General features: G+C 46.2%; 1 protein-coding gene across 1 annotated transcript; it reads right to left on the reverse strand.

The window, feature by feature from the left end:
• Positions 1-5,153: 5,153 nt before the first annotated feature.
• On the reverse strand, positions 5,154-6,982 carry LOC138358814 (RNA-binding motif protein, X-linked 2-like). Its single transcript, XM_069316991.1, has 2 exons — positions 6,836-6,982; positions 5,154-5,540 (listed from the first exon to the last, which is right to left on the reverse strand). The coding sequence occupies exons 1-2, from the start codon at positions 6,980-6,982 to the stop codon at positions 5,154-5,156; spliced, it is 534 nt and encodes a 177-aa protein (XP_069173092.1).
• Between the last annotated feature and the right edge of the window lie 6,831 nt (positions 6,983-13,813).

Genomic DNA, 13,813 nt, shown 5'->3' on the forward strand with positions numbered 1-13,813 from the left:
GCTCATATTCACTGCCACAGAGGACAGTGAAGATGGTGCTCATATTCACTGTCACACATGACAGTGAAGATGGTGCTCATATTCACTGTCGCACAGGACAGTGAAGATGGTGCTCATATTCACTGCCACAGAGGACAGTGAAGATGGTGCTCACATTCACTGCCACACAGGACAGTGAAGATGGTGCTCACATTCACTGTCGCACAGGACAGTGAAGATGGTGCTCATATTCACTGCCACAGAGGACAGTGAAGATGGTGCTCATATTCACTGCCACAGAGGACAGTGAAGATGGTGCTCACATTCACTGTCGCACAGGACAGTGAAGATGGTGCTCATATTCACTGCCACAGAGGACAGTGAAGATGGTGCTCATATTCACTGCCACAGAGGACAGGTAAGATGGTGCTCATATTCACTGCCACACAGGACAGTGAAGATGCTGCTCATATTCACTGCCACACAGGACAGTGAAAATGGTGCTCATATTCACTGCCACACAGGACAGTGAAAATGGTGCTCATATTCACTGTCACACAGGACAGCCTCGGGGGGCCTCGTAGCCTGGTGGATAGCGCGCAGGACTCGTAATTCTGTGGCGCGGGTTCGATTCCCGCACGAGGCAGAAACAAATGGGCAAAGTTTCTTTCACCCTAAGTGCCCCTGTTACCTAGCAGTAAATAGGTACCTGGGAGTTAGTCAGCTGTCACGGGCTGCTTCCTGGGGTGTGTGTGTGTGTGTGGTGTGGAAAAAAAAAAAAAAAAAAAAAAGTAGTTAGTAAAACAGTTGATTGACAGTTGAGAGGCGGGCCGAAAGAGCAAAGCTCAACCCCCGTAAAAACACAACTAGTAAACACAGGACAGTGAAGATGGTGCTCATATTCACTGCCACAGAGGACAGTGAAGATGGTGCTCATATTCTCTTGGGTCACATGAGTACGGTTGCATTCGTTCTTGACTCACAATCGGCAATCCTGGGTTCGAATCCTTATAGAAATACAGTCATGCTCCAAAAAATACAACTGTATTGACCTTCTCGACAAAATTGACCTTACCAATCACAATCGTTTAATTTGAAATGGATTTGCTTAACTAGAAGCGTACGAACCTGACCAACTTAACTATCCAATCCAGTGCTTATTAGTCCGAACAAAAAATAAAATCAACATTACTGTAGTGACATTAACCGCTACAAAACACACATATATCTGCTGCAAAAGTTATAAAAGTTATATATAAAATGCTATAAGAACATTTTGAATATGGGAGAACATTTTGGAAAAAAAAAGGTATTTGTAACTGAACTAGTATCAGTCTCTACAGTAGGGCTTGCATGCCAACACCTTAATTGTGCTATACGTTAACCTCGAAACAAGCTTGTTTGAGCGGAAAGCGTGTACAAGAATCGGAGTTACATGACTAGTTAGAAAAAAAATCAATATCCATATATATATATATATATATATATATATATATATATATATATATATATATATATATATATATATATATATATATATATATATATATATATATATATATATATATAAGTTTTGGCCGGTGAGAGACCGGGCCGCAGGGGCAGAGGCCCCCCGGAACGACCACAGGGGTGCTTTAAACGCCTGCAGTTCCCCACTAAGTCTAGCAATTACGTGTTGTTTTAAATACTGCGACACATTACTGCCTGTTATGTCTTTCTGGGTCAGTGGTGCTTTAGTGATTGCTATGTCTTCCTTGTACCAGTAACACATAACTGGCTCAGTTATGTCTAGCTCGTCCGGTGGTGATTCACTAGCATAGTCACTTTTCAGAACCTAACCTAACCTAACCTAACCTAACCTAACCTAACATAACATAACATAACATAACCTAACCTAACCTAACATAACATAACCTAACCTAACCTAACCTAACCTAACCTAATCTAACCTAACATAACCTAACCTAACATAACATAACATAACATAACATAACATAACATAACCTAACCTAACCTAACCTAACCTTGGAGACGATTCCCCGAGCCACCAGCGCGTGTCGACGCAGTCTTAAAGGCGTACCAGAACCCCTATAGCCCGTGGAAGATGTGTTCAGAACCTATGGTGAGCACATAACCGACACCAGAGTCACCATGACAAGTGTGCCAAATGAAGCCAATTGGTGCCAAATGGTGCCAAATGGTGCCCCCCCTCACCTTGCCTGATGTAGGAAATTAGGGGCCTTTCTTTTTGGAAGGAAGAGAATCCTCGTTTCCAATCGTGTCGCTTTCTTGAAAGAGATTCGCTGTTCATTGAGATTCATATGGAAGACATATGAGAGTTCACAGGAGGACTAACTGACTGACTGTCACCTCACGCTCGTTGCAATGTGTATGTGGTCCTGTTATCTTGAGAGGTTATCTTGAGATGATTTCGGGGCTTTTAGTGTCCCCGCGGCCCGGTCCTTGACCAGGCCTCCCTGTGGCCCGTTGCAAGTCATGCAAATCACGGTATGAACAGGTAAGCCGGGTTTCCACCTGGGCTTGGCGAGTGGAGGAACTTACGAATAGAAGAACTATTATAATCAACTATAAACAAACTACAGGTTATCTTGAGGTTATCTTGAGATGATTTCGGGGCTTTAGTGTCCCCGCGGCCCGGTCCTCGACCAGGCCTCCACCCCCAGGAAGCAGCCCGTGACAGCTGACTAACACCCAGGTACCTATTTTACTGCTAGGTAACAGGGGCATAGGGTGAAAGAAACTCTGCCCATTGTTTCTTGCCGGCGCCTGGGATCGAACCCAGGACCACAGGATCACAAGTCCCGCATGCTGTCCGCTCGGCCGACCGGCTCCCCAGGTGAACACATTTCACACACACTACACACCCTACTCTCAAGACAAAAACACTTTCAAGACAATTTGAGCACAATGGTGCTCAAATCACAACATCACAACCCACCACATACTGCATAACCGCATACTACCCCCCTCCCCCCTCATAAAACACCCAGCAACATAGGGAGCTGACCCCCTCCCCACTCCCCTCTTCCCTCCCCCCACTCCCCTCTCCCCCCCCCACTCCACTCTTCTCCTCCCCCCCCCCCGACCCTCCTACTTCTCACCAGAGGTCATTGGGGCCGGGCTCACCTGTATAACAATTATTGCAAGAGAAAATAACTTCGTGCCAAACTTCTACTGGTCGCCATCCTTGTGCCAAGACGATGGCTGAGGACCGTGGTTTTGTCTCAGGTTTTGTGACCCCGCGCACACACACACACGCACGCACGCACACGCACACACACACACACAGCCCAGTAGGCTCAGGAATCTGTACACCAGTTGATTGACAGTTGAGAGGCAGGACCAAAGAGCCAAAGCTCAACCCCCGCAAGCACAAATAGGTGAGTGTACACACACACACACACACACACACACACACAGACACACACACACACACACACACACACACACACACACACACACACACACACACACACACACACACACACACAAACGCACACGCACACGCACACGCACACGCACACGCACACACACACACACACACACACAAGAAGCAGCCCGTAACAGCTGTGTCTGATTCCCAAGTAACTATTTACTGCTCGGTGAACAGGGACATCATGGTGAAAGAAACGCTGCCCCATTTGTTTCCATCGCTGGGGATCGATCCCCCGGTCCCTAGGATTACGAATCCCGAACGCTGTTCACTCGGCCACCAGCCCCCCCCCCTTCCACACACACTCACACCAGGAGTGTGTGTACTCACCTAATTGTGCTTGCGGGGGGTTGAGCTTTGGCTCTTTCGTCCCGCCTCTGGCTCTTTGGTGTGTGTGTGTGTTTACCTAAACACTTAGAGGAGATATCATGGTAAATAGGACACGATATCCTAATTAGGTCATCACTTGTGAACAGGTTACAGCATTGAGAAAGGGTGACGTGAGTTTGGGCAAGACGTTTCCTAATGATTGCACAACCTTGCTCTAGAATTAGCAGGGGCTTCAAGTGTATCCAGGTTTATATCGTTGCTTTGCAACAGATCAATGTTTATCTTGTAAGTGCATTCTAAGTGTATTGCACTGTGCAATCTCTGCAACAACTCTTTTTAAGAGTTTAATGGGTTCTATCATATCAATATCAATTCCTTGTACATTCCAAGACTATCACCCGTGTTAAATAGTTTGCCTTAATCTACCCTATTAAATCCCCTGAGGATTTTGTATGTGGTAATCATATTTCCCCTAACCTGTCTTCCAGGGACGTAGTGGTTCAATTCATGTAGCCTTTCCTCGTAACTCGTACCTCTTAGTTCTGGGACTTAACCTGGTGGCATACCTTAAAATCTTCTCCAACTCTGTCTTGTGGGTCTTCAGCCCCCAAGATCCTTCTCTGTGTCCTTTTCATGTAGGATTTTATCTCCAATTTGGTATCTTGTATCTTGTGTCTGGCCTCCTACGCCCTCCACCTACTTTTACATTTACTGGGGTTAAACTCTAGTGGTCATTTGTTGGGCCATTATTTTAGTGTGTGTGTGTGTGTGTGTGTGTGTGTGTGTGTGTGTGTGTGTGTGTGTGTGTGTGTGTGTGTGTGTGTGTGTGTGTGTGTGTGTACTCACCTAGATGTGCTTGCGGGAGTTGAGGTTCTGTTCTTTAGTCCCGCCTCTCAACTGTCAATCAACTGCTGTACCGGTTCCTGAGCCTATTGGGCTCTATCATACCCGCGATAACAGGTGTGTATGCGGGTATGTATGTTTGTATGAGATCCCATTAAATAATGTAAATAGAGCTGGTCCTTTTAAAGAACATTCTCGGAGCTGGTCTCTTTAAAGAACACTCTCGGAGCTGGTCTCTTTAAAGAACACTCTCGGAGCTGGTCTCTTTAAAGAACAGTCTCGGAGCTGGTCTCTTTAAAGAACAGTCTCGGAGCTGGTCTCTTTAAAGAACAGTCTCGGAGCTGGTCTCTTTAAAGAACACTCTCGGAGCTGGTCTCTTTAAAGAACAGTCTCGGAGCTGGTCTCTTTAAAGAACACTCTCGGAGCTGGTCTCTTTAAAGAACATTCTCGGAGCTGGTCTCTTTAAAGAACAGTCTCGGAGCTGGTCTCTTTAAAGAACAGTCTCGGAGGTGCTGGTGAATGCAGTGCCTTTAAGAAGAGAAAACAGCTAAGGTACTAACTGGGTATGCAAGTGGTCCGCTCCCTCGTAAAAAGATAAGTTTATTCTGACTTCGACCTTGCGTGGACTTCGACCTTGCGTGGACTTCGACCTTGAGTGGACTTCGACCTTGAGTGGACTTCGACCTTGAGTGGACTTCGACCTTGAGTGGACTTCGACCTTGAGTGGACTTCGACCTTGAGTGGACTTCGACCTTGAGTGGACTTCGACCTTGCGTGGACTTCGACCCTGCGTTGAGGAGACCGGAGTCTGAATGACTGCAGGGTGGTGGTAGTGTGGTTTTGATAGTGTGGTAGCGGAGGTGTTCTGGTGCTGGCGCGCGTGGTGTGATGATGGTGATAGTGATGGTGGTGATGGTGGTGGTGGTAGTACTGACTACGGGGGAACAGAGGTATTTAAACCTTGTTGCACCTGTTGCAATATAATTGAACTAATCTGACTTTCGAATTCTGTGTCGAATTTGGCTCAAGTCTTCAAGTTATAGAGGTGGCTTCCACACCTTCCTTCAGTACATGTCACTTGATGGCTACCACCCGTACTGGGTACAAACATGTCCCTACATATCTTGTCACATTTGCCTGTCCAGCTTTCATCTATGTGCTGTCGTTTTGTATCTCATATGCTGTAATCATGTCCCCCCTCTGTTCCCTCTTTCCCCCGTTTATATTTGTGAGGTCTAATTCGCTTAGCTTATCCTTGTAGCTTAGTCCTCTTACCTCTGGTACTAATCTTGTTACAAATATTTCTGTTTCCATTTTGGTTTTATGCTTTATGAGATACGCATTCCAGGCCGGTGCTGCATATTCCATTATTGGCCTAACAAGGGCTGTGTAGTTAGCGAAGTCGTTATACTGAATAACGACTTCGCTTCCCTGCCGACACTCGGAACCTGGAGCCAGATTCACGAAGCAGTTAAACAAGCACTTACGAACCTGTACATCTTTTTCTTAATCTTTGGCGGCTTTGTTTACAATTATTAAACAGTTAATGAGCTCCGAAGCACCAGGAGGCTGTTTATAAAAATAACAACAGTTGATTGGCAAGTTTTCATGCTTGTAAACTGTTTATTAAATGTAACCAAAACCGTCAAAGATTGAGGAAAGATGAACACGTTCGTAAGTGCTTGCGTAACTGCTTCGTGAATCTGGCCCCGGGTTCGAAAGTGCTTGCGTAACTGCTTCGTGAATCTGGCCCCTGGTTGCTCGACGATAGCACCCCCTGGCAGGGACACAGGAGTCCCTACCAGGGGAAAATCTAATGAGAAGAATCGAGACTCATCCTAAATCCTTCAATGACCGAAAGCCAAACCATCCTAGATGCTGTAAGAACCCTCTTACCAGAAGGACAATTGATCGACTCTGTAAAAAACACCTTAGGGTTCGAATCCCATCCTTACTTTTGAACACCAAAAATGTTAAATACCCGCCGCAGATTATGGTGTCTGTACACTCTTCTAGTTACGTCGGTGCTATAATTCAAAACTTGTAGTACAGGGTAATTATACATTATACGAAATACTTCACGGTGAAAATGATAGCCTTTAGCAGCCCTCAGAGAGACCTTGAGGCGGACTTGAGACGACGCTTGAGACACCGTGTACAATTGAAGAAAATTATAAGGTGTGAGAATGCAGTGATTTGACTGGCAGTTCGCCTCAGGTGCCTCCTTACCTCGTCTCCGGCACTGCAGGTCTCCTCCTCCTCCTCCTCCCCCTTCTTCTTCTCCTTCTTCTTCTTCTTCTTCTTCTTCTTCTTCTTCTTCTTCTTCTTCTTCTCCTTCTTCTTCTCCTCCTCCCCCCCCCCCACCCCACCTCCCATAAACCTATATAAGGCTCAACTTACTATGCAAATGGAGATGTATTCTTTGTTAATACTCGTCTAATGTAATACTACTTGATAAAATACAAAATATACATTAAGCTACAAAAACACACGCACATATATATATATATATATATATATATATATATATATATATATATATATATATATATATATATATAATAAATGGCTAGATGGGACCAGTTTCCAGGGCTAGAGGAGACCAGCTGCCAGGGCTAGGGGGGACCAGCTGCCAGGGCTAGGGGGGACCAGCTGCCAGGGCTAGGGGGGACCAGCTGCCAGGGCTAGGGGGGACCAGCTACCAGGGCTAGGGGGGACCAGCTGCCAGGGCTAGGGGGGACCAGCTGCCAGGGCTAGGGGGGGACCAGCTACCAGGGCTAGGGGGGACCAGCTGCCAGGGCAAGGGGGGGACCAGCTGCCTGGGCTAGGGGGGGACCAGCTGCCTGGGCTAGGGGGGGACCAGCTACCAGGGCTAGGGGGGACCAGCTGCCAGGGCTAGGGGGGACCAGCTGCCAGGGCTAGGGGGGGACCAGCTACCAGGGCTAGGGTGGGACCAGCTGCCAGGGCTAGGGGGGGACCAGCTGCCAGGGCTAGGGGAGGACCAGCTGCCTGGGCTAGGGTGGGACCAGCTGCCAGGGCTAGGGGGGGACCAGCTGCCAGGGCTAGGGCGGGACCAGCTGCCAGGGCTAGGGGGGGACCAGCTGCCAGGGCTAGGGGGGGACCAGCTGCCAGGGCTAGAGGAGACCAGCTGCCAGGGCTAGGGTGGGACCAGCTGCCAGGGCTAGGGGGGACCAGCTGCCAGGGCTAGGGGGGACCAGCTACCAGGGCTAGGGGGGGACCAGCTGCCTGGGCTAGGGGGGACCAGCTGCCTGGGCTAGGGGGGACCAGCTGCCTGGGCTAGGGGGGACCAGCTGCCTGGGCTAGGGGGACCAGCTCCCAGGGCTAGGGGGGGATCAGCTCCCAGGGCAAGGGGGGGGGCGGTAACCCTAGACAAGAGGCTGACAAATGTTGAGATAGGACGAGATGAATTAATAGGATAACTATAGCATCATTTGATGAAAAAAAGTTATAACCATAGATGTTTATAGAAGCTAGGCAGTATAGCTTCTATACTATATAGCAGAAGTCAGGCAGACCCTCAGTATACCTACAGCTCTGGGGCCAGATTCACGAAGTAGTTACGCAAGCACTTACGAACCTGTACATCTTTTCTCAATCTTTGGCGGCTTTGTTTACAATTATTAAACAGTTAATGAGCTCCGAAGCACCAGGAGGCTGTTTATAACAATAACAACAGTTGATTGGCAAGTTTTCATGCTTGTAAACTGTTTAATAAATGTAATCAAAGCCGTCAAAGATTGAGGAAAGATGTACACGTTCGTAAGTACTTGCGTAACTGCTTCGTGAATCTGGCCCCAGGTTTATTGGAGGACTTCAAATGTAGTAATTACACAGAAAGAAGACAGGCAGGAGACACTAACTACCCACCAGTAGCACGGATAACCCCCCCCCCCCACCACCACCACCAAGGTAATCCAAAAGATAAAAAAAAGGATAAGACTAGTTAAAAAGACTATAGAGTAATTAGTGTATAAACAAAGCCCAGCACGGCTTCAGGGAAGGGGAATTGTGCTTACGAACCCACTATAGTGTTCTAGGATAAAGTGACGCAAATAGGACAAGACAGAGAAAGCAACCCGTTCTCGCACTTTCGTATAGTCAATATTGACTTATTAAATACGTGCATATGTGACATACTAAACATACTAGTTTACCTTGAAAAGCTTCATAGAAAACACCGACCTTACCTAACCTTCTTAGTATGTTAAGTACTAAGAAGGTTACCTATCCTTCATACTAAGAAGGTTAGATAAGGTCGGTGTTTTCTATGAAGCTTTTCAAGGTAAACTAGTATGTTTAGTATGTCACATATGCACGTATTTAATAAGTCAATATTGACTAAGAAAGTGCGAGAACGGGTTGGAGAAAGCTAGGTATATCGCATATTCCCAGACTGCCATAAAGCCTTTGACACAGTTCCAGTAAGAGTCAAGGACATAAGCCTGGAAGGAAGGCAGGAGTATGTGAAGGACCACTGTCGTGTGTGTGGGAGAATTCCTCTGACAAGAGTTAAGTGTATGACCCGGTGGCTGAACGGACAGAACACTGGACGCGTGATCCTGTGGTCCCGGGTTCGATCCTGGACGCCGGGGAGAAACAATGGGCAGAGTTTCTTTCACCCTAGGCCCCTGTTATCTAGCAGTAAATAGGTACCTGGATGTTAGTCAGCTGTCACGGGCTGCTTCCTGAGGGTGAAGGCCTGGTCGAGGACCGGGCCGCGGGGACATTTCGGGGAAGTCCCGAAATCATCTCAGGATAACCTCAAGATAAGATAAACTCACAGTGAGGGGTGAGAAGTCGAACTAGCGTGCTAACTTTTTCAGTGTCAGAGTAGTTGACGGATGGAATGCATTAGGCAGTGATGTGGTGGAGGCTGACTCCATACACAGTTTCAAATGAAGATATGATAGAGCCCAGTAGGCTCAGGAACCTGTACACCAGTTGATTGGCAGTTGAGAGGCGGGACCAAAGAGCCAGAGCTCAACCCCCGCAAGCACAACTAAGTGAATACAACTACGTGAGTACACACACACACACACACACACTCGGACGCACCAGTTGATTGACGTTTGAGAGGCGGGACCAAAGAGCCAGAGCTCAACCCCCGCAGGCACAACTAGGTGAGTATACACACACACACACACCCACACACACACACACCCACACACACACACACACACACACACACACACACACACACACACACACACACACACACACACACACACACACACACACACACGAAGCCATGAACACGCCCACAAAAACTAGCCGACAATCATCCTTTCATCTCACGAACGGTAAATTAAAGACAGCATCTAGAACAAGAGGCCAGAGAAGCTGCCTGACGCGAGGCGAACCTCTCACATACGGCACTTACTAAACGACACCAGAGAACCTCAAGGCCAGCGCTTATGTCCTTGTTTCTGAAAAAAAAATTACCGAAAAAAAAAAGAGTTGATATCGGTGTCTTGGGAGACAGCGTCGTGGACTAGCACTACGCATGACGAAATGGCCCAAGAATGGTCTCATCAACCACATTGATGTACTATCCACACACACCCCCTATCCCTCTGTCCTTCCTATCTCTAAGTCCTTCCTACCCTCTGTCCTTCCCACCCCTCCCGACCTCCTTGTCTCCACACCAACACACACACTCGGACAATGCAATATCTCAGCGCTGCATCGACAGCGTACGCCGAACAAATCCACAAAGCGGTCGTGATGAGGGTTCGAACCTGCGTCAGAGGAGGATCCCAGACGCTGCCTTAATCGACTTTAAGTCTTACAGTCTAAGTTTGGCACTCAAGCCTAAACTACAAGATATGTGAACCAGAGCTTCCACAGAGCAACACAAGCCACACTAAAAATAACAGCAAAAACACCGTCCACCATATTACCAAAACAATTTAAGAGTTACTCCAAGATGAGTAATCTTAGATTACTCATCTATGAGTAATCTTAGATTACTCATCGAGGGACAAAATCCCTCTCACTAAAGATACTGTAGAACGCTAAGTTCTTGCGAACTTGAGAGCGCAATTATATGTCATCTAAGTTTGGAGCAACTTGATAATTTTTACTCCGAGAGACGCGAAGCAGAAAATGTTCATATGTACACAACTGTGAGTCAATGTGTTCATCGGGTATTTTTTACGTCGTGAGCAAAGCTCGTGCGGAGCGTGACTGAGTAGCACGTGACAAGTAACACGTGCCATCTTGGGAAAAATCAACAGAAATTTCCTGTTGTTAATAATTTGCCCGTACTCCCATAAACCAAAAAAACTATTTAATTTTTCCACAGAGGGATGAATGGATAGATGGATACAGATGGATATATGGATAAATAGATGGTTATAGTTGGACATGCAAATGAGTAGATAGATGGATGAATGGTTTGATGGGGGGAATATAGATGGGTAGGTGGCTAGAGATAGATAGATTGATGGCTAAATAGACATAGACATGAAGATAGATCAACCCGGACAACGCCGGGGACCCCCTTCCTAGTGTGTGAGGACACACACACACACACACACACACACACACACACACACACACACACACACACACACACACACACAATACAGAGAGAGAGAGAGAGAGAGAGAGAGAGAGAGAGAGAGAGAGAGAGAGAGAGAGAGAGAGAGAGAGAGAGAGAGAGAGAGAGAGAGAGAGAGAGAGAGAATCTACCACTTACGGGCTATTCATGCCCGTGCCACCTCTTGGGTGGCATAATCTTCATCAATCAATCAATTCAGCAGTGCTAGAAGAGAATTTGATTCCCCCCAAACATATTTGGTATGGAATTAAAAAAATCTAAAGATTAAAGCTAGAGAAGTGTGTGTGTGTGTGTGTGTGTGTGTGTGTGTGTGTGTGTGTGTGTGTGTGTGTGTGTGTGTGTGTGTGTGTGTGTGTGTGTGTGTGTGTGTGTGTGAACCACGTGGGATCATTATGAGGTATTATTAAGGACTAAACACCTCATGAACTGGGTGAGTTTGGTCATATGATGCTAATTTTATTTGATCCTGGTTGATACCTGCTTGATGGGGTTCTGGGAGTTCTTCTACTCCCCAAGCCCGGCCCGAGGCCAGGCTCGACTTGTGAGAGTTTGGTCCACCAGGCTGTTGCTTGGAGCGGCCCGCAGGCCCACATACCCACCACAGCCCGGCTGATCCGGAACTTCTCTTAGAAAACAGTCCAGTTTTCTCTTGAAGATGTCCACGGTTGTTCCGGCAATATTTCTTATAGTCGCTGGGAGGACGTTGAACAACCGCGGACCTCTGATGTTTATACAGTGTTCTCTGATTGTGTCTATGGCTCTGATTGTGCCTATGGCTCTGATTGTGCCTATGCCACCCCTGCTCATCAACACTACCCTCCTGTCCACTTTATTGTGGATGATATATGATGAATGGATGACTTTAATCATCCATTAGCATCTCTTTAAGCCATTTTCCCCCACACTCTTCTCATTTTACTAATGGGAAATATCGTCAACTTTATTCTCATCACTATAGTGCATTAGTATTAGTTGAACAAATCCACAAGGGGCCTTGGCAAGGATTCGAACCTATGCACTTAAGTGTTCCGAGACGCGCTTTAGTCAACTGTACCACGACATGGAAAAAAGAATCGTAACCTGAAGTGCTACTGACCCCACGAGGATCCAGAGGCTTTCACTGAAGCCTAACCGGGGGTGTTTCACACAATTTCCCCCCCCCCCCTGGCACTCGGAGTCTGTCAATCGCTCTGTCACTCTGTCAATAGTTGACAGAGTGTCAATAGGTGCTTCTAGCCTACTTCAATATCATACATAAATCCCAAATAAATCCCAAATCACATCAAGGGATTTGGGGATTTATTTATTTGATATATATAATGTTATTGTGGTTTCTATGTGTATTAAAATTGGTATTAATACTATTTTTTCATTAATATTATTATTAATATTCCTATTATTATCGCTACTGTTTATTTCCTCTACTCATGACCTCTGATCTGTCTGCTACTGACTTCTGATCTGTCTGCTGCTGTCACTAACCTCTGATCTGTCTGCTACTGACCTCTGACCTGTCTGCTGCTGTCACTAACCTCTGATCTGTCTGCTACTGACCTCTGACCTGTCTGCTGCTGTCACTAACCTCTGATCTGTCTGCTGCTGCGGCTAACCTCTACATTCCACGCAGACTCTGCTCGCGACTCCCTTACCTGTAAAAGAACAAACAGTTTGCTATAACAAAGTAAACATAAAAATAGAACATATATAGAATATATTTACCTATATAGAATATCTATATAAGCAAATATAGAACAACTTCAAAGAACAGCAGATACATAACAGCAATAGAAGGGGCTTAGAGAGGGGTAAATCTTGCCTGATTAACTCAGTTCTTTATGCCCGAGCTTTGACGAACCTGAGAAAGGCTAAGGTAGACTGCTTATTTCCGGACTCCCAGAAAGCCTTCGACATAGTACCTCACTTTAGTAAGTGTGGAAATTGGAGAAACGAGCAGGTTTAACAAGGGTGTTGTAGTGAACAAGCGGTATTAGCCCGTTACGATAACACGTAATTCGTGTTATCAGTGCTTTAGTTATATTGATATATATGTTTAAATGTATTTTTGACTCTGTGATTACTGATAGACATTTGGTTTTCACTATTATCAAGTGTATTTAATATTAATATACATTATTATTAGGTATTACAGTATGTTATACACAGTTTACAGTGATGCCTTAAAAGTTATTATAACCCAATTGTCGTGATGAGATAAACAATTATTTTATTAGAATTATTATTATTAGCACTGTGTTAGTTTATAATGGGCAGTTTACTCAACTAGTTGTGCTTGCGGGGGGTCGAGCTCTGGCTCTTTGGTCCCGCCTCTCAACTGTCGATCAATGTAATTATCCTTCTCTGCTACTCGAGCCTGGATAAGTTGGGTTTTACAAAGTACCTGCTCCATTGATACATATTTTGTGTGGGGGAACTGGAGAACTTGTGTGTGGGGGACTGGGGAGAACTTGTGTGTGTGGGGATGGGAGAACTTGTGTGTGTGGACTGGAGAACTTGTGTGTGGGGACTGGGAGAACTTGTGTGTGTGGGGGGACTGGGAGAACTTGTGTGTGTGGGGACTGGGGAGAACTTGTGTGTGGGGGGACTGGGAGAACTTGTGTGTGTGT

Source organism: Procambarus clarkii, chromosome 86, assembly GCF_040958095.1.
Source record: "Procambarus clarkii isolate CNS0578487 chromosome 86, FALCON_Pclarkii_2.0, whole genome shotgun sequence".
Classification (NCBI taxonomy): Eukaryota; Metazoa; Arthropoda; class Malacostraca; order Decapoda; family Cambaridae; genus Procambarus; species Procambarus clarkii.

What these genes read in the sequence shown, in the direction of transcription:
- LOC138358814 (XM_069316991.1), bottom strand. Translation starts at nt 6,982, where the DNA reads ATGGGAGGTGGGGTGGGGGGGGGGGAGGAGGAGAAGAAGAAGGAGAAG. An exon ending in CCTGCAGTGCCGGAGACGAG is followed by an intron (nt 5,541 to 6,835) that starts GTAAGGAGGCAC and finishes GTTCCCCCGTAG; the next exon opens with TCAGTACTACCACCACCACC.